This window comes from Mustela lutreola, chromosome 17 (genome assembly GCF_030435805.1).
Source record: "Mustela lutreola isolate mMusLut2 chromosome 17, mMusLut2.pri, whole genome shotgun sequence".
NCBI classification, from domain to species: Eukaryota; Metazoa; Chordata; class Mammalia; order Carnivora; family Mustelidae; genus Mustela; species Mustela lutreola.
In genome coordinates this window covers 6,510,465-6,531,719 of record NC_081306.1, presented here as the reverse complement: position 1 = coordinate 6,531,719, position 21,255 = coordinate 6,510,465, and the positions used below count along the sequence as shown (strand labels likewise).

Genomic DNA, 21,255 nt, shown 5'->3' with positions numbered 1-21,255 from the left:
AATTTAACAGAACCCAAGAGCTTCTGACTGATTAAGAGGAAACAGAACTCAGCAAGTGCCACTTCTTTAAAATAAGGCTTTGTGGGTTGGTCCAGGAACCTAGCATACTACTCAAAACTGTTCAAAAGATAATTTTCCTAACAGGATCAATGATTTTATGAGTGTCTGTTTGTCTACACTGTTCAAAATGGCAGCCCTGTCCACATGTGGCTACTGACCCCTGAAGTAAACCGAGTCTAAACTGCTTTGTGTAAAATAGCAGTTTTGTACTTTTTGTTACTTAAAAAAAGGTAAACTATCATTAATAATATTTGATACTGATTACTTGTTAGAATAGTAATGTTTTATATATATTTGCTTATATAAAATATGTTAAAACTAAGTTCAAATTTCCTTTTTACTTTTACATGACCTTGTCATTCAAACCCTTTGGGTCTCGGTTTCCCAATTCCTTAAATGGGAGTTTTGGGAGATGACTACTTATCATTCAGGGCTATTATGGGGCTCAAGTACAACACAGGAAGATTTTTTCTTTACAGTATTACTCAAATGTGAGATTCTCACTGTAGACCCTCTTGTGTAACAGAATTAAAGGATTCTGTCACATCTATAAAAATTTTTCCATATTGAGTATCTTTTTCTTAAAAACAAAAACAAAAAACAGAGGCGCCTGGGTGGCTCAGTCGGTGGAGCATCCACCTCTTGATTTCGGGGTCATGAGTCTGAGCCCCATGTTGGGCACAGAGCCTGCTTACTATCAAAAAAAAAAGAAAGAAAAAGAAAAAAAAAAGCCTGAGCTGTGATTCCACAAGCAACTACTACAACCGCCTCACTTCATGAAGGAAGCTATTAGACAAGCGGCAAACACACAATATGCCACCTTTTCTGTCCGACTCCACACCATTTTCCCCTAAGCTCTCTACTAAACCTGACTGCCTAAGAGCTCAGTGTCTGAAGTCGGACTCTGAATCCTGGCTCCACCATTTAACACCTGATGTGACCTTGACTAAAATTAACTTCTCTAAACCGAAGTTTCCTCATCTGTAGGACAGGAACAAAAACACCTCCCCCAGAGCTGTTGTGAGCCTAGAAGGATCTAAATCATGAAGAGCTGGGGGGAGAGTGGCCCTTAAGGACCCGCCGGGCACACAGGAAGCACGCAAGAGGTCTTAGCCACTGCGGCTGTCACCAACCGCGATGGCCAGTACCCTGGCTCAGTCCTTTCACTCTAGGAAATGGCCCAACTCAAACACACTCCAGGTTCCCAAGTCCAGTTTTTTTTTTCTCTTTTCCTAATCATCTACCGTATCTTCACAGTGCCAGGTATTACAAACTAACATCAGGAAAAAAGAATTGATGGCCTACTTTAAATGAGATAAATAGGGGTCAGATAGCTTTTCTAGGATTTCTTCACAAGCAGCACTCAGCCTAAACCTCAGGCCCGCTATATACAGTGTTGGGTTTTTTGTTTTTTTTTTTTTTTAAAAAAAGGGAACCGAGACCAAGTGGAGACTAGTCAACTGAAATCCTGTGAACACTTGACTGCCCTGCTCTAGGCCTGACTATGTTAACCACCCAGGCTACTGAGAAACTTTCACTCATTGCGCTGCTGAATAGGATCCTCACGACAACATGGACTTTGGGAGACATGATGACTGACAGTAAAATTTCTGAGAAGGGGACTGAAAGTTGGAGGTTTTCTATAACGTAGTCTCACTTAAACCCAAACTGAGTACATTTAAACCCACAAAGCCTGTAACAATCCCCTCCGCTCCTAACACAGTAACAAAAATAGTCATGAACACTGACTTCAAACATTCTGAACCCTAAACGATCCCTGTTTGTACTGTTGCTTCCCTCCGGCCCCTCAACCATTATATGCTTTCTAGGAACTACAATTACATGCTTAAAGTAAAGGTTATACTAAATTATCCCTCTATAATTAACCTATTTCTCAACCTCCTTTTCCCTTCATTACATTTCTCTCAAGATTCCTTCTACAAATTTCTTCTAAAAACAGAACCTGGAGATTAACAAGCTACTGGTACCTCTGTTGCCCCCCCCCCCTTTTTTTTAAAGATTTTATCTATTTATTTGACAGAGAGAAATCACAAGTAGATGGAGAGGCAGGCAGAGAGAGAGAGAGGGAAGCAGGCTCTCTGCTGAGCAGGGAGCCCGATGTGGGACTCGATCCCAGGACTCTGAGATCATGACCTGAGCCGAAGGCAGCGGCCTAACCCACTGAGCCACCCAGGTGCCCCCTCTGTTGCCCTTTTTAAGTGCAGAAACTACATTCCCATACTGTAACAAATTATTTCGTAAGCCCTGGAATTAGGAGATAAGTAAACAGACCTCTTAGATATGAAATAGAAAGCTTTTCAAAACACAGAACTAAAAATAAAGCCGTCCAGTCACTGATCTCATTGTGAGAGATGTGCCCCGGCTGAAATATAATGAAAAGCCTGTAATTTTCATGTAAAATTTCTTCAAAGAGGAATTTAGATACTTGAAATTTATATTTGAGACAAAAAACTACCAGAGTAAAAACATTACAATGAGCCTCACTGGTGTCTCATCATTTATAGAAGGAGCTGTGCTACCTGGTTTTTATTTAAAACAGAAAATAACCTGTGATCTGAATATGAATTCCTTAAAAAAATACAAAGTGGCCACTAGGGACCACGCTTCTGTACACACAGAAAAAAGACTTGTTAAATGCCTTACAGAAATTACCACGGTAATATTATTTGTGGCTTTAAAGTTCACCTTTAGGGGACGCCTGGGTGGCTCAGTTGGTTAAGCGGCTGCCTTCGGCTCAGGTCATGATCCCAGCGTCCGGGGATCGAGTCCCACATCGGGCTCCTTGCTCGGCAGGGAGCCTGCTTCTCCCTCTGCCTCTGCCTGCCATTCTGTCTGCCTGTGCTCGCTCTCTCTCCCTCTCTCTCTCTCTCTGACAAATAAATAAAATCTTTAAAAAAAAAAAAAAAAGTTCACCTTTAGGTTGTGAAAACTAAAGCAGAAAGTATAAAGAATAGACAGGGGCACCCAGCTGGCTCAGTTGGTGGAATGTGCGACTCTGAATCTTGGTGTTGTAAAATCAATCCCTAGATGCAGTGTAGAGATTACTCAAAAACAAAATCTTAAAAAAAAAAAAAAAGTACAAAGGACAACACCATGGCATGGCACCTAATTTTGGAAAAGTGCCGGGCAGGGTGGGTGGTTGGGGTCTAATCAGCTTCCCATCCTATTCCTAGTTCTGTCACCCTGACAAAACCAAACCATGGTTTGGTTGGCCTCTTCAACTTATGTTAATGCTTGACTTCTTTCTATCTGAAATGAATAGATCAGAACAGATAGTTACCTGAAATATTTTTCAGGAATAAAAATATATAGGTTTTTAACATGTGCATACATTACATGAAACCTGCAGATTGTTTTTACTGTAGTGAGTTTATGTTCCAACATTCGTATAAATGGGCCTGCCTACCTGTCTTATGTAGATGTCTGCCACCTACCCGCATACACCTGCTGGCTCCTACTACAGACAAAAAACAAGCTTGAGGAAACTTGTCTTAAAACTCTTGTGACTCACAATCTTTCATATGGGCTGTAAGTGTGCCACCTTGGGATTCTTTCTTGTTTTGTTTTTTTAATAGCTATTTGGTAACAACCTATAGAAATACCAGCTGTCCTTGCTACACCAAAGTGTGTTACTCAAATTCAGTTGTAAGCTGATTATTTGGAATTTGAAGAACACTCTTATTTACAGTAGCAGTCTACTCTACTACACTTAATATTTATTAGAAGCATTAAACTTCCTTTATATTGTGTTCAGTGGCCAGGGTGCCTGGGTGGCTCTGTCAGTTAAGCCTCTGCCTATAGCTCAGGTCATGATCTCAGGGTCAGGGGATGGAGCCCCACAGGCAGCTCCCTGCTCAGCTGAGAGTCTGCTTCTCCTTCTGTCCCTCCCCACCCCAATTTGTGCTTGCTCTCTCTCAAACAAGTAAATAAAATCTTTAAAAAATAAAAAATATATATATTGTGTTCAGTGGTTAAATATTCCTGTGTCTAAAGGATAGACAGGATCTAGCAAAAGAAGAAAACACTCCCCGTTATCCCTAAGCCTCTGTGATGATTCCAGTAGGACATGGTTAAGGTGAGAGACTGGAACCGGGTGAGGCAGAGTTGGAGTGGGAGAGTATAAAAAGCTGTCATTTCAGATCTGGTGCGAGGCTAAATGGCACAAAGTCATCATTCACATGTTAAAGACACTGACTTGGTGAGTCAGAGATTTAGTTATCAGAAAATATAAAGACGAACCTTGGCAATTACAGCCATTATTGGTGTATGTTACAACCTTAAAAAATTTACTCACATCACACATTTTAAAAATGTAACTTTTAAAGAAATCATTTGAGCAATGACCTCCCTTTCTCAAAACTTTCTCAGTAAATAGGGTAAATCCTAAATAAACAGACTTCATTATATAGTACCTTAGGCTTCTTCTCTAGCCTTTCGCAGACATCCTAACTTTCAAGCTACATACGGAATTCCTTAGAAGCAAGGATCAACCGGCTAACACAACACTCAGATGCTTGCCAAACCACCCACCGTTTCTACATAAAGTACACCTAAGCATCTTCTTCAACAAGTCTCTGAAGTTTCTTAGAAGCTCTCTTCAGTCAGTAAATCGCCTTCACAGCACAGACCAAGAGTTTCATAAGCCTCCCCCAACCTTAACTTACAGAGGATACAATTTTTTCTGCACCACAAATCCCAGCTAAAGACTGATCACACTGCAAAGACCAGCCTGTACCAACATGCCTCTGACAAAGGTCTATGGCATCATCAGTGCCAAAACTCTATACTAGAAACCTATTCTAAACCCTGACTATGACAATGCATCCCTCCCAGTCACTCCTGAGAGCAAGCAAAAGGCTAAAGGCTAGGGCCACCTATCACCTCTACCCTTACGATCGTCCAGTGCCCCCCACCTCCCACCCTGTAAGTACTTGCTGGTCACGCTGTCAGCTCAGCACTCCAGGAGGAAATTTTCTTTATCCCTTTCTATTCCCTTACCTGGTTAACTCCTCCCAAGATGTACTCCTGTCACTCAATCTGAAATGGAAGCATCAACGGAAGTCACTCCCCCTTCACACTCTCCCAACAAACTCTGTGGGTTCTTGCCGGTCCCTGCACCAGCATCTGAGCCTCTAATTTCTACTTCTTCCAATTCAAGCCCACGTCTTGCTAAGACATACATTCCCAAGCACAAACTTTTACACCAGTCTACTGAAATGTCTTTGGTGTTTTCCCCAACACTCAATGGCTGAAACCAGGAGAAGAGTCCACGGCCAACACCAATCCTCTGCAGTCTCATCCTGACACTTCTGCCCTCGGCGTCCCACTCCCACCAATCAAAACCCATACTCCTGTAAGGCTGTGGCGCCGGCTGCGGAGGCTGCGGATTTTACTCTGTGTGGAATCCCTTTCTATTCCACTCCTTGTTCACTTGGCTAATTTCTACTCTAAGAAAATTTTCCCTTCCGATGGTCCCACTCCAGCTGAGTCAAGCAGTTCCCTGTCTTCAACAGCTCCCCACCTACCACAGATTTGGACGCTGTGTTTTTCCCTATTAAATAATGTGAAGAAAAGTGTACAGCTGTAATACAGCGCCTGGCACATAAGAAGTGTAGGTCAGAAATTAAAGTCAGAACTGCCATTGATACAGAAGTGGAACAGTGAATTCACTGGGTCATTTAGAACATTTTTAAGGTCCTTGAAATGTTGATACAGTAGGAGATGAGTGCCCAGCACTGTCATCAGGATTGTTAATTTATAAAAAAACAAAAACAAAAAAACTTTATAATTATGAACATAATCTTTCCTTTTCTATGATTTGTACTGTTTTGGTTAACAATTTCTGACAGTGGATGGGGCTAGAGATCTTCTGCAGCAAATTATGTCTTAGGCTTATTTTCAAATATCTTACTGTAAGCAGCAAATTCTTGAAATCAGCCCAGGTACTAAACAGAAAGTAGAAGGGAAACGGACACTTTATTTCCTATTACGTGCATTATGTGTATTACGTTATCTCATTTAATTAAATTCTCCTATGACAAAACATAAGGAAACTAAGGCCCAGAAAGGCTAAACAAAGCTGAAGGACACACCATGTAGCACGCCCTGTGGGAGAGCCAGATTTCAATGCAGCTGCAAATTGCTCGCTCTTCTCACATATAGAGAGATGCATATATTATGAAAACCTAGGAAGAGCTGATTGAAAGATAAAGACCTGTATAAACCACTTACCTTTGAAAAAACTACCGGCAAGATTAAATAACTATGCATTAAATTGTATATACTTGGCAAGTTACTATATACGCATAATCAAAAACATTAAATATTAAACTGAATCTCCACTGAAATTAAAACATTCAATCAAATGCTTTTAAAAACTCCAATTAGAGTAGTTTTCTTTTTAAATCTGTTTAGACTGCTTAACATAGATAGTTGATACATATATACTACCTTCTTTTGAGCAGCTTCCTTCTTTTTCTTGTCGTCTTTTTTCTTTTTCTTTTCTTCCATCAACTGTTCTTCTTCTTGCACTAAATCCCTGAACCACACAGTTGCAATTAACGTTCCCAAAATGTATTAAGAAATAAAAATAATGTTGCATACAGATTCATTTTCACTCTTATTAGAAGACATGGCAAATTACTCTATCATTCATCAAAATAAAACCCAGCTTGCAATCTCCATCTAACTCTGGAGACACTACTTAGTACTCTGCTTTAGAAAGTCAAAGTAGCAGAGCTTTGAGCTTCATGTTATGTCATGGAAGACAACCTAAAATTAGCAAATTTTACTCTGGGAAACAAGCTATACTCTCTGATTCTAGAATGTAAACACTGTGTGAGCCAGAGTTACCTTGCTTCTGGCCCCAACTATCAATCAGCAGCTAGTAGCAATGCCTCAGACCTCCCCACCATCCTCTCTGCCCAGGTATCTGGGGTACTGTTGGCTTTCCTTGCCCTAAAAAGCTTAACTATTTTTTAAACACAAGTTATTCATAAAAAGATCATGTAGTTCAGCTTTACTGTAATTTCATAGCCCATAAATATTCCAAACTATTCTTTCAGTACATGGGAATCAATAATACACTCATTATATAAGTTTGTTTCAATTCTTAAAATAACAAATGCTGAAAGTTGTCAACAGAACCCCTGGTTCAGGATTTCAAAATGATAGACAGGCTGAGTAAATGGGTCTGCCTCTTCTTTTCCACTCCACCTCACTGAAATGAAAGGAAACAAGGTAATATACATCTCTTCCCAGCTGAGGCATAATCAAGAGCAAAGAAAGCTACAACCCAAGAATAAACACAAGAAAAGTCTTGAATGGATGTATGTGCCACCCTCTGACAGAGCTCTAGAGAGGCTCCAACAGAGCTAGGAGAGCAGAAATAGACACGGAGCAAAAAGACTGCCGAAGGAATAGAAAGGCCACAGCTATTCAACTCCTCCTAGCCACTTTCCATCCCCAAGACTACATGGCTACACACAGCAGCTACACTTGAATCCTGCCTAAAACCAAAGAAACACTCTCTAAAGAAACAAAACCTAGGCAGGAGGCAGGCAGGGCTCCTGCAAGAGGTCTGGTGCCCCAGATCAAGTCCTCTTTATTGGAAACTACCACCATTCTCCTCCATCACACCCTAGACTAAAGCCTGCCAATCACCATACTTCTCAGACACAGAACTCAGTCCCAGCCTTTCTGGTCAAGGTAGAGCCTCTAAGGAATGAGGAAACTTCGAAGAAAAGTTAAGAGGAGACTCACTTCAGTTACCTACATTAATAACCCTAGATTCAAGAACCTAAACCTTCATCCACAATATCAACAGACAACCAAAAATCAGATACTTGATGAAAATCAACAGACAAAGAGAAAATTTTTAACTGCCCTGAGGAAGCAAGGCAGCTTCCCAGAGGGAACATTATAAATAACAGACAGACAAGGCAAGGTTCAAGGAACATGAACCAGACATTTGGGGAACTGCAAATAATTTACCAAGGCTGAAAAGCAGATGACATTGGGGATGCAGAAGAGAAAATGGGAAAGACAAGCAAACACAGGGGAAACTGCAAGGGATGCCACAAGGTGGAGCTCAATGAGATCCCACTCGAAGCTGGCTTGCTGACGGAGAGGCACACAGGTAGGCAGTGAAAAACAAACCGAGTGACATCATGGATGACTGCCGGTGATCCTGCAAGGTTGAGTATGTGACTGCTGAAGTCAGTGAGAAGCTGGAAGGAGATAATTGTTGCTATACTCCCTTGTCATTTTGTTCCAAGTAGGACTGCCATGTGGCTAACAGAGTAGCAAAACAGACTCACGCCAACCACAACCATGACTCATTCTCCCCTCTTCTGTGTGAGGGAGGCAAGGAGAGTGAGCAAGCTCGCTCACACTGTAATCCTGGGTAAGTCCGGGACCGAGCTAGCCACACATATGATTAAGAGTAAAATTAGTAAACAAATGAACTTGTATCATTGTCATGTCATCCATCAAAAGCAGATTACTAGCTCTAACTACTTAACCTTCTACAGCCTCAGTGCCCTCCTTAAAACTGGAGATTAATTTCTGTACTTCTACTTTGCACCACTTTTGTTAGGATTAAATGAAGGTGCTTAGTTAACAGAGTCTCTAGTAAGCACTCAATGCCTAGTTAAAAACTCCTCTCACCAGTTCTCAGTGGGATCCATGACTGCCTTTACTTTGGTCAAGATTTATGGGCACTTGTGATACAGAAACATCAGGAATCTTCAGCGTTTGTTCTCCGTGTCCTCCTGTGATTAGACACAGGTCCTTGATCGGATCTTATTTTCTGTCTCTATAATTCTACCCTATGGCATGCTCCCTTACTATTTACCTGGAATTTTTCTCTCTCCTCAAATTTCATTCTGAAGGCTTTTTGATGAGGTTAGCAAGTATTTTCCTAGCCCAAAATGGTGGCTTTAGTAGTTAAAAGATGTAATACATTAGCTCTCAAGGAACTATTACAGTATCAGCTGATACTCTAAGCACAGCAGCAAGTTTGGTTCTTTAGCACTGTCACCACCGCCAACTGACCATACCTGACCCACATCTTCTCCTTCAGAAAGTTAAATGGAAAAATATATAAATATACCACCTGTGCCCAAACGCTGGCTTTCAGGATTTATATGCTAGTAGATTCATTTAAGACATCTGACTCTATCATTTACATATCTATGAAAAAGAAGGGGCTGATGGATCTGATAGGTCTAAATGGTCCATCATATTTGCCATACGCTCCACAAAGACAACATTCCAGTCAGCAATCATTCATTCCTTGAATTAGGTACCCAATTCTGCAAGTCCTGGACCTAGGAACGAGAACAAACTTTAAAGTGATTAAAATGTCAGTGATTAAGAATGTGTGGGTGGCTCAGTCAGTTAAGCGTCCAACTCCTGATTTCAGCCCAGGTCATGATCTCAGGGTTGTGAGATCAAGGCCTGGGTTTCAGGCTCTGTGCTGAACGTAGAGCCTGCTTAAGGCTCTCTCTGCAGGAGCGCCTGGGTGGCTCAGACGCTAAGTGTGTGCCTTCGGCTAAGGTCATGATCCTAGAGTTCTGAGATCGAGCCCCACATCAGGCTCCCTGCTCCAGGGGAAGCCTGTTTCTCCACCTCCCACTCCCCCTGCTGTGTTCCCTCTCTTGCTGTGTCTCTCTCTGTCAAATAAAAAAATAAAAATCTTAAAAAATAAAAAATAAGGGGCGCCTGGGTGGCTCAGTGGGTTAAGCCTCTGCCTTCGGCTCAGGTCATGATCTCAGGGTCCTGGGATCGAGTCCCGCATCGGGCTCTCTGCTCGGCAGGGAGCCTGCTTACCTCTCTCTCTCTCTCTCTCTCTCCCTGCCTATCCATCTACTTGTGATTTCTCTCTGTCAAATAAATAAATAAAATCTTTTAAAAAAATGAAAAATAAGATTCTCTCTGCTCCTCCCCACCCTCACCCCTTTCTCTCCCTCTATAAATAAATAAATAAACGAATGAATGAATAAATAAATAAATGCCAGTGACTATGTTGGGCACTTTATGTATATTTTCCCATTTTACTATCACTTTTTAAAAAGCGATAAAGATGTGGGACGCCTGGGTGACTTAGTCAGTTGGGCAGCTGCCTTCGGTTCAGCTCATGATCCCGGTGTTCTGGGATCGAGTCCCACATTGGGCCCCTTTCTTGGCGGGGAGCCTGCTTCTCCCTCTGCCTCTGCCTGCCACTCTGATTGCCTGAACTCACGAGCTCTCTCTCTCTCTCTGACAAATAAATAAATTTAAAAAAAAAAAAGTGATAAAGATGTTACCCGTTTACTGATGAAGAGACTGAACCACAGGAAAGCGAAATTAATTGTCCAAGGTCATACAGCTAGTACAGGGTAGAGATAAAATTCAAATCAAGGCTCTCAATGTCCTGGTCTTTCCTCTAGAGCATGAAACCTCCCACAGTAAAGTACTAGCTCCTTTTAGGAGACACAGAGAATAAATCCTTTGGCCTTAGACAGATTAACTGCTTTATCTTCTTCCTTACAATGTACCTTTTCCCCAGACTGTATGCCTCCACAATCCTTTCCTTATATCCTTCTACCTTTTATAAGAACACTTAAAATGTACAGCAGGAAAGACAAAGTATTAGATTTTCAAGAATCATGGCTGTGTGACAGGAGCAAGAACCGGAAAAAAAAAAAAAAATCAAAGACAAAGACTGAACCCGACTGGTCTGAAGAGGGAATCAGGTACTAGTGATCTTTAAAAGAGCAACTGCAGGGCGCCTGGGTAGCTCAGTGGGTTAAAGCCTCTGCCTTCGGCTCTGGTCATGACCCCAGGGTCCTGGGATCGAGCCCCACATCAGGCTCTCTGCTCAGAGCAGAGCCTGCTTCTCTCTCTCTCTCTCTGCCTGCCTCTCTGCCTACTTGTGTTCTCTGTCTGTCAAATAAATAAATAAAATCTTTAAAAGAGCAACTGGCTCAGTCATTAAGTGTCTGCCTTTGGCTCAGGTCATGATCCCAGGATTCTGGGATAGAGCCCTGCGCCGGGCTCCCTGCTCAGTGGGAGGCCTGCTTCTCCCTCTTCAACTCCCCCTGCTTGTGTTCCCTCTCTTGCTGTGTCTGTCAAATAAATAAATAAAATCTTAAAAAAACAAAGAGAGAGAGAGTGCACTTAACTACAACATTTATTTCATGAATGTCTGTGGGAGATACAACTAGCAAATGGCTGTAAGGTCCCACATCTGAGGAGTTCAACAGCTTAAAAAAAGAGAGAAATAGGAAAGCTCGAATGGTACCAGAAACGAGCAAAAATGTTTGTCCTCGAGGGAAAACTCATCATGGAAATGCCAGGTGCATGACAGAGTACACAGTATGCTATGGCCTACACAGTATGCTATGGTCTGTGTAAAAAGCGAGAGAGAGGATATGCACCCTCGTTTCCCTGTATGTGTACAAAATGACTGTGAAGGAACACCTAAGAACAAACAGTAACTGTGGGGAGGAGAAGGGAGGAACTAGGCCGGTGGCGGATGGGAGGAAGGCTCTCACTGTACAAACCTTTTCACATACTTTCATTTCTGATTCATCTGTGAATGATAGCATTGAAAAATGAAATATTCGGGGAGCCTGCGGGGCTCAGTAGTTTAAGTACCTGCCTTCAGCTCAGGTCATGATCTCAGGGTCCTGTGATCAAGTCCCAGTGTCAGGGTCCTCACCGGGTGGGTAGTCTGCTTCTCCCTCTACCCCCACCCCCGGCTTGTGCTCGCGCGCGCTCTCTCTCAAATAAATAAGTAAAATCTTTAAAAATAATTAAATATTTAAAAAATTTTCAAGCATTAATATTAAATAAGTAGGTTTTAATATTTAAAAAGTAAAAGACTATTCTCAGTTTCTCGTTTGCTGGGAGATTTGGTCATGGGTGCATGCTATATTTTGTTAGATTTCTTGCCTGTGGCAACTGAAATGGTTAAATGATTTCCATCTTTTGATGGCTAATGTGATTAACTGTATTGATGGATTTTCTAGTAGTGAACCAAGCTTACATTTGTTAGTATAAACCAAATTCTAAATACTACTTGTGGGGCGCCTGGTTGGCTCAGTCGGTTAAGCGACTGCCCTCGGTTCAGGTCATGATCCCAGGGTCCTGGAATGGAGCCCCCCATGGGGCTCTCTGCTCAGCAAGGATTTAGTAAAATAGTAAAGATTTTCTTTTGGCTTCTCCCTCTCCCTGCCTGCTACTCCCCCTACTTGTGCTCTGTCAAATAAATAAAGCCTTTAAAAATTAATAATTTAAAAAAAAATACTATTTTTTAAAGACACTGCTAGTTTTTCTTTTTGATAAATGCAGATTAAAAGATGAAACTATAGGGCACCTGGGTGGCTCAGTGGGTTAAGCCTCTGCCTTTGGCTCAGGTCATGATTTCAGGATCCTGGGATCAAGCCCCGCATCAGACTCTCTGCTCAGCAGGGAGCCTGTTCCCCCTCTCTCTCTGCCTACTTGTGATCTCTGCGTCAGACAAATAAAATCTTAAAAAAAAAAAAAAAGGTGAAACTATAATGTTATACCCTTTTTCTTCTTCTTCTTCTTTTTTTTTTTTTAACTAATTTTACTGGTAAAATGTTCAAGAGTAATAATATCTGGCAACAATGAGAGTTAAAAGGTTCTTTCTCACATTTTACACTGCCAGTGGAAAACTACTACAATTTGTTGGGAAGTACTGTGGTAAGAATTTTAACAACTGAATTTATACACATTCTAGCCAGCCACCCCATTCTGCAGAATGTTATCTGACAGCAATAAATCCCTAGAACGCAAGGCCATGTGCCCATCATACTTCACTGCAATGTCCACAAGGGCTGGAAAGCAGAAAAACAGAATGTCCATCAATAAAGAAATGATTCTTCTATGGCATAGCATAGCATGTTGTATTGAAAAGGAACTGATTTGTTTATTGATAAGAAAACAAGTTCCTTTTCATAAATTTTTTTTTAAAAATTTTACTATTTTACTAAATCTTTAAAAATTTTTTAAAGATTTTACTATTAAGTTACCACTACACTCAGCATGGGGCTCAAACCCACAACCCCAAGATCAAGAGTCACATACTCCACCGACTCAGCCAACCAGGAGCCCCAGGAATATTCCTTATTTAAAATAAGAAAAGCAGGGGCGCCTGGGTGGCTCAGTGGGTTAGGCCGCTGCCTTCGGCTCAGGTCATGATCTCAGAGTCCTGGGATCGAGTCCCGCATCGGGCTCTCTGCTTAGCAGAGAGCCTGCTTCCCTCTCTCTCTCTCTGCCTGCCTCTCCATCTACTTGTGATTTCTCTCTGTCAAATAAATAAATAAAAATCTTTAAAAAAAAAAAAAAAAAGAAAAGCATATTGCAAAAATGTGAACATGTTATCCCATAGTTTTTTCAAGCTTTCTGTATATGTATGTGAACTTTATACAAATTTAGATAAAGACACGAGGAAACACTCACCTAAACTAGGAATAGCAGAGTAACCTCACAACTGGACCAACTACTTAAAGAAATTATTATGTTTTTTAAAAAGTGCAAGTCAGGGGCTCCTGGCTGGCTAAGTCAGAAGAACATACAACTCCTGATCTCAGGGTAGTGAGTTCGCATCCCATGCTGGGTGTAGGGATTACTTAAATAAATTAAAAAGAAAAAAAAAAAAAAAAGTATATCTCAATTTGAAATGTTGTGTTACGTGTATGTTACTTTTGTAAATTAGTACTAAAGCAATGTTTATGAAAACACCATAATATCCAGGATTTGCTTTCACTATCCAGGCCCCACCCCATGGCTCCAAAAAACAGAAAGAGAAAAATGCAACATGATTAACAAAATGTTGGCAATTGCTGAAACTGGGTAATGGGTCCATTTATCTTCCTGATTCTGTTCTCTTCTAATGCATATGTTTGAAATTTTCCACACTAAAAGATAAAAAATTACAAGCCTCCACACAAGTAATTAAAGGCAACAAGATGGGAGATTAGAGACAGAGGAAGAAACAAAAGTGTGTCAGAACCAGAGTCCTGGGAGCTGGAAAAGAAATGGGGAAGGCAAGGGCCCATGATGGCAGCAGGACACATCTGGGATCTAGAATGCCCATCCTTGTCTTGCTCTTCCTGATGCTTGATGGGTCAGTTTTTCTATATCCCCAACATGACTATCGTTAAAAGTAATCACTTCCAAAGAGTACTCTTGTAAAATGCTGAAGTATGGACTAATGAAGCTCACTGTTGAAGAATTTGGAAGTATCTAATAGCAGATTCTCAAATGTGACTATGTTATGATCCATTAATTCCAATCAAAGCCCATAAAAAAGAAATTGTACAAAAATAGATACTGCAAAATAGCCTAAAAGCCAGTCAGTAGAGAAAAGTTATCAGAGCATAATGCACTCATACCATGGAATCCTACAGTAGTTTAAGAAATGGAAGGGAGTTTGTAGATGTCCATGGTGTGCAGAAGAGTTAACAGCAGGTCTAAGACTGCGATCCTTAGAAAGGCTGGCCCTCGACTGGTATGAAGGAAGCTGGACTTCAGAGAGGTTCCCACCATTCCCTAACTGGTAAGGGTAAACTGTACGAACAATACAGTTTATGTTGAAAACCTTTCCTTTTGGGAATCTGGAATTTTAGTACCTGTTAGACAGAGGGTGCACACGTGACTGGCCCCTAATAGAAACCTTGGGCACTGAATTTCTAATGAGCTTTCCTGGTAGACATTTTACACATGTTGTCATAATTTGACACTAGACCAATTAAGCATGTCCTGTGCGACATGACAGGGAGAGAACTCTTGGCAACTTGCACCTACTTTCCTCTGGAATTTGTCCAATGTGCCCTTTCCCTTTGCTGATACTTTTGATGAAATACATCATGGTCATGAGTATAACTGTATGCTGAATCCCGGGGAATCATCAAACCTGAGGGTGGTCTTGGGGACCACCTGACAAACATGAGTTTACAGGGAAAGATCTCTAGGACATATTTCTGAGTCAAAAGAAAGTCAATATTCAGATCAGTGTATCATTTGTTAGAAAAACAAGAAGAAAATCCCATTACAAAGTACCCATTTTCCACAGTACAGTAGGGAAGCAGACCCTCAAGGTACCTGGATGAGGTGACTCTGTATCCAAAATTATTTAGTGATAACCTCCACAGTGTTTAGCCAATAAAATAATAATACTGGCTTAGGAATTCCTATAAGGCGGGGCACCTGGGTGGCTCAGTCATTAAGGAATTCCTGCAAGCCAAGCAGTCTCTGCGGACTGGGAGAACCTAAGCAGAAAACACAATTTTATTTTATTATTTTTTTCTTAGGAAACATAATTTTAAGCTATAATTTTATAGAAACAACTTAAACACACCTGAAATAAGGAAACAAGTAATCATTTGGTGGAGGCTGTAAAGCAAGTTTAGGAAAATAAAACATGCACATGAGCTGTTAGAGCTATGGAAGGCTTCAAGGAGCAGTAAAAGAAGCTGATCTTGAAGGATCTTAAAGAAGAATCTTCTACAGTGAAGTGGGCCTTTTCAGGCAAGGGAGCACAGAAGGGCACGGACACCACCAAAGCAGGGAGACTTGTCAGCATGGTGATTTCAGGGAGCAGTACTGACAGGGAAGAACAAGGGATGAAGAGCTCCGTGAAGTTGGACATACGTTGCTAAACACGGTAAGAAAGCTGCTGCAATAATTCGAGTAAAGGTGCGATGCTCTACGCCAAAATGGCAGACTGAAGCGGAAATGAAAATCAAGAGGAACACCAAGGTAATCATGAGAAACTGGAAAAGCTGACAGTAGTAAGAAGAATGATAGGAGAGGTAGATTAATGGCAATTCCAGATTTTAGAAAGTAAACATTTTAAAATGGAGGTTCTCCTGTTAAAACTGATTATACAGTAATGCGACAAGGAGTTATTGCTTGTTTTATGAAACAGAAGACCTAGGACAGCGTTCCAGAGGGCCCAACTAGTCTATCAGTCAGCAACTTACCATAAGGCTGCTCATCACAGGCAGGAGCCAGCTGTATGCAACAAGCGGGTTATGAAAATACATTTCACATCTTCTGCCAAAAATGCTCTTCTCCTACTTTCCCCTTACACTCTTTCTCCCAGCCTTCCTGCTTCCTCTTTTTGAGCCGCTTGCCAACCCTCCCTTCTCTTTTCGTCCTTCTCATCCTCCTACATGTAAATTAATCACCAAAGCCAGTCTAGCACCCCACAGCACAAAGCCACCGGTAACCGTCAAAACTATGATCTCGCCACATGGTAGAGATGGAAACCTGGCTGCAGCAAAAATAGGCAAGAATGAAATCAGGGGTTTGGAGAAGATTTTCAAAACCTCTGGCAGTGATATGAAGAAAACAGAGTAAAAATGAAGTTTTACATATAAAGACGACTAGTACTTATTTGCAGATAGAAAAGGGGTCAGGGAATAAAAGTACTGGAGAAAGTGGCAGGGCGGGTGGCACAAGAGAGGCCAGTTTCCAATCACGGCCAGTGTAATTTCCACAAATGCTGAAGGAGTTCAGTAAGTGATGCGTGGAATAGTATGCAACTATAAAACAGAGACGACCGTCCGTGTTCTGGTAGGAAAGGATCTGAAGGCCTGCAGTTAATTGGAAGAAAACTAAGGTTCATATACTATGTTTTGTGTTAAGAGGAAGCAAGAGATAAAAATATGTATCCCCACGTTTTGTGTTTGCATAATGCTGGAAACACACATAAATAACAACACCTGTTCGTGACAGGAATGTGGGGCGCAAGAACGGCAGCAACACTGTGTATTTACAGATACTACTGGATTTTGAACCATAAAGCACAGACCAAAAGCTTAGCTGTGGGGGCATGGGTGGTAGCGAAGAGTCAGCATACCTTCCTCTTAAGAATGAAGGGAAAACAGGGACCCCTGGGTGATTTAGTGGGGTAAGGCCTCTGTCTTTGGCTCAGGTTGTGATCCTGGGGTCCTGGGATTGAGCTCCGAGTCAGGCTCTCTGCTCAGTGGGGAGCCTGTTTCCCTTCCTCTCTCTGCCTGTCTCTCTGCCTACTTGTGATCTCTGTCTGTCAAATAAATAAATTAAATCTTTAAAAAAAAGAATGAAGGGAAAAATAGGACGGAGACAGCAGTGACTTATCAGATGTAGAGTCTGGATCTCTTCAAAAAGAAGAGGTTTGTGTAAAGGAGGCTTCCACTGGCCCCATTATCTAAGCAACAAAATAAGGCAAATAAACGATTACAATCCATTGAATAGAATAATATAAGACTCTATGAATCCTTCCTGATATTAACAAATGGACGGATGGATGAACAAACAGGGTAAAGGGAAAGATCTTGAGGCAGAACATCAACTAATGTAGAAAGAATGACAGCCCTGAAAAGTCACTATTTGGTGATCCATTGATTCAGGCAAAAATCCTGACGAAAAGCAAGGTATTTTACACAGTCTCTAAGTTCCCCCAACAATAATTATTAATCACAAAAGCAAAAATCTGAATTTTATGGTTACAAACCTGACTTATTACGGCCTTAACCAAGTAACTGCAGTTATCATCATCGGTAATGTGACAAATGAACACCACGCACCTCCTGATAGGACACGTGAGCTAACACACACATGTTCTGCGCTACTCCTGCCAAAAATGCATAACCTGAACCCAGTTGAGAGGGAACATCACAACAGCTTCCGGCCTCCAGAGCTGGGGGAGGGTCCGTTTCTGCAGCTTTAAGCTGCCATGTCCGTGGTGGGGTTTCGGTCATGGATGCACCGGAAAGCCAAGAACAAAGGTGTTGGTCCTAATGTGTGCTGCTGACTTGCCATCTCAGTAAGAAAGGACTATGTTCTGTTCCCAGCTCACTCTGAAACAGAGCAGCTGCGCAGTCCAGGGAGCAGGCCTTGGGTTGGAATCTGTGTGTGGGTTTTCCTGACAGCCCCACAAGAGGCACATTGTACCCCAAAGCCCCCTAGACATTCACAGTACCCCATCCTGGTCTCCTTGCTTTGGTTCCTTCTTGCCCCATCTGGCAGGAGGTTCATAAAGGCATATTCTGTGAACAAGGACTAAAGCCCCAAACAGCAACCTGTGGAAAGTGTCATTGGCCCTTTGAAGTCAAGTGAGATCGGCCAGCATCATCCCTTTGGGCCTTGACTTGTAACAAATATCTAGGGCTGGGTGTCTGGCCCATGTGAATATTAGAGAGGAAGTTTTAGAAGGATCACTGGATTTGGGACTGGTTCTTACAAAGCAACAATATTAAAAATCATTTTGTTTAAAAAAAAAAGAGAGAGAGAGGAAACATCACACAAATATGAACTGAGAGACATCCTACGGAATGACTAGCCTGGACTCTAAATAATACCAAGATCTTCAAAAACAGAGAAATTTCCAGAATGCAGGTGACTAAACGAACGTGAAAACCACAAGCAACCTGTATTCCTGAACTGAATCTCTAAACAAGGAAAAGTTTTCTGATTTACTCTAAAAGGCATTATTGAAATAACTGGCAAAATTTGAGTAAGATCTATAGCTTCACTATTAAGACTGTACCAATATTACTTTGCCAATTTTGATAATGGTACTGTAGTTACTAAGGAAATGTCTTTGGGGTGCCTGGGTGGGTGGCTCAGCCAGTTAAATGTCTGACTTCAGCCCAGGTCTTCATCTCAGGGTCGTGAGTTCAAGCCCTGTGTTGGCAACCTACTAAAAAAAAAAAAAAGTCTTTGATTTTAGGAAATAACTATTTAAAAGTTTTTAGGGCTAAAGGAACATCATGCTTTCAGGTCATTCTAAAAGGATCCAGAAAAAAAATTACTGGTTTTTTCTTGTATGTAACAAGAGAGAATGATAAAGCAAACGTGTTTGAATGCTAGCATCTGAGCAATACAGGTGAAGGCTATTCAGGAATTCTTTGCTCTGTTCTTGCAAAATTTCTCTAAATCTTAATTATTTTAAAATTAAAAGCTTACCGGGCACCTGGGAGGCTCAGTGGGTTAAGCCTCTGCCTTCGGCCCAGGTCATCATCCTGGGATCGAGCCCCACATCAGGCTTTCTACTCAGCGGGGAGCCTGCTTTCTCCTCTCTCTCTGCCTGCCTCTCTGCCTACTTGTGATCTCTCTCTCTCTCTGTCAAATAAATAAAATATTTTTTAAAATGAATAAATAAAATCTTTAAAAAAATTAAAAAGCTTAGAGGGGCAATGGGTGGCTCAATCGTAAAATGTCTGCCTTCAGCTCAGGTCATGTTCCCAGGGTCCAGGGAACAAGACCCGCACCGGGCTCCCTGCTCAGCAAGAAGCCTGCTTCTCCCTCTCCCTCTGCCCCTTGTGTCCCCTCTCACTGTCTCTCTCTGTCAAATAAAGAAAATCTTAAAATAAAACAAAATAAAATAAAATAAAATGCTTAGGTTGAGGACAGTTGGGTGAGATTAGAAACAGAACAGAAACCGTCCACAATGACAGAAGCACTCTGTAGTTTGCAAGTGCTCTGAGAGATTATCCATTGGAAGCTGAAGGATGACACACAGAACTGATGTTACTGCTATTTGACGCTTAGAAGCCAAAGATCAGAAGGTCTAAATGACTTGTACGGTAGGTACAAGGTAATGGTAAGGCTGACCCAAAACCTGGTTTGCTAAACTACCCTCCTAAATTCTACTCTTCTTTTGAGGCTTAAGTTAATTACCAGCTCCTTCATGATTCTTTCCAACTCCCACAAGCTTCACCCTTCACCTCTCATTAAACAATGTTCATTTTCTAATTATTTCAGATGTTAATCTCACTCTTCCAAATAGGACTAATTGCTGCTCTGAGGGCAAAAACCAGTTCTACTTGTATTGTACACCCCAGCATTGCGCACTGCAATCAAATTCCTGCTTCTATGCTTTTACTAGCACTCTAACTCTATCACCAACCACCAAAGAGGCATTCTTTTCACTCTTACTTTTACCCACATTCTGGTTAAGGACCATGCTACTTCAGTCTCCAATACCTACTTGTGTAAGCACCTTATTTCTCTTAAGCCTCCATCTCCTCGTTTATAATAAGTCTCAAACTGTACCTCCTCCCCAGGGCTGTTGTGAAAATTAAATTAAGTAATGCAGAGAAAGTGCTTAACAGATGTATATAAGGTATACACTCATTGTTAGCTACAAGACTTTGTTAGTACAAAACACTGCTCCAAAGCTAAGGTTAGGGCACAAAGGTTCCAAATGAAGGGAGAACCTACAGTAGAAAACAGAACTGATGCAGTTCTCTGAGTGGCTATCATCAAGAAGACAAAAGATAACAAGTGCTGGTGAGGACACAGAAAAGGAACCCAGTGTGCACTGCTGGGAATGTACACTGGTGAACCAATTACAGAAAACAGTTTGAAGGTTCCTCAAAAAAATTAAAGATACAACTACTAGTGAGCCAGTAATTCCACTTCTGGGTATACAACCAAAGGAAATAAAACCAAGGTATCAAAAAGGTTATCTGCACTTCCATGCTGACTGCCCCATGATTCACAATAGCCAAGATATGGAAACAGCGCAAGTGTCCACCAGTGAATGATGTAGATGTGGCACAATGTGTCTATGTTGTGTGTCTCTACACATGATGGAGTATTATTCAACCACAAGAAAGAAGGAAATTCTGCCATTTCCGACAACCTGGATGGGCCTTTAGGGCACTGTGCTAAGTGAAGTCAGTCAGACAGAGAAAGACAAATACTGTGTATCACTTATACTTGGAATATAAAAAAAGATGAACTTGTAGAAACAAAGTAGAACAGTGGTTACCAGGGGTATGGAATGGGAGAACTGGGGAGATGCTGTCACAGTATACAAACTTGCAACTAGAATAGGAGTAAGTTCTAGAAATCTAATGAATAGAATAGTGATCACAGCCAACAAAACTATTATATACTTCAAAGTTGCTAAAAGACTAGATCTCAAATGTTCTCACCAAAAAGGAATGCTAATTATGTGACATGACAGAGGTGTTAGCTAACACTATAGCGGTAATCACACCGCAATACATAAACATATCGTATCAGCACACTCTACACCTTCAACTTACACACAGATTCCAGTATCTTTAAAAAACAAAACAAAACAAAAAAACAGCACACAAGGGCAATGCATGGACCACTGGGGGGCAAGGGGGGGGGTGAGTTGTCAATTATATACATATAAAG

General features: G+C 41.4%; 1 protein-coding gene across 12 annotated transcripts in view; it reads right to left on the bottom strand.

The window, feature by feature from the left end:
• Positions 1-21,255, bottom strand: part of TNRC6A (trinucleotide repeat containing adaptor 6A) — a 104,624-nt gene that overhangs the window by 71,430 nt on the left and 11,939 nt on the right. For 10 of the 12 annotated variants that reach the window (XR_009349334.1, XM_059155170.1, XM_059155162.1 and 7 more), the window contains one exon: positions 6,532-6,619. The exons of 1 other annotated variant lie outside the window; for it this stretch is intronic. Coding sequence is in view for 10 of the 11 variants with exons in the window: in XM_059155170.1 (XP_059011153.1) it covers positions 6,532-6,619 (88 nt within the window). In the remaining variant the exon portion in view is untranslated. Of the gene's footprint in view, positions 1-6,531; positions 6,620-15,195; positions 15,363-21,255 lie in introns of those variants that run through there. One more of the 12 variants, XM_059155166.1, reaches the window with a different exon arrangement.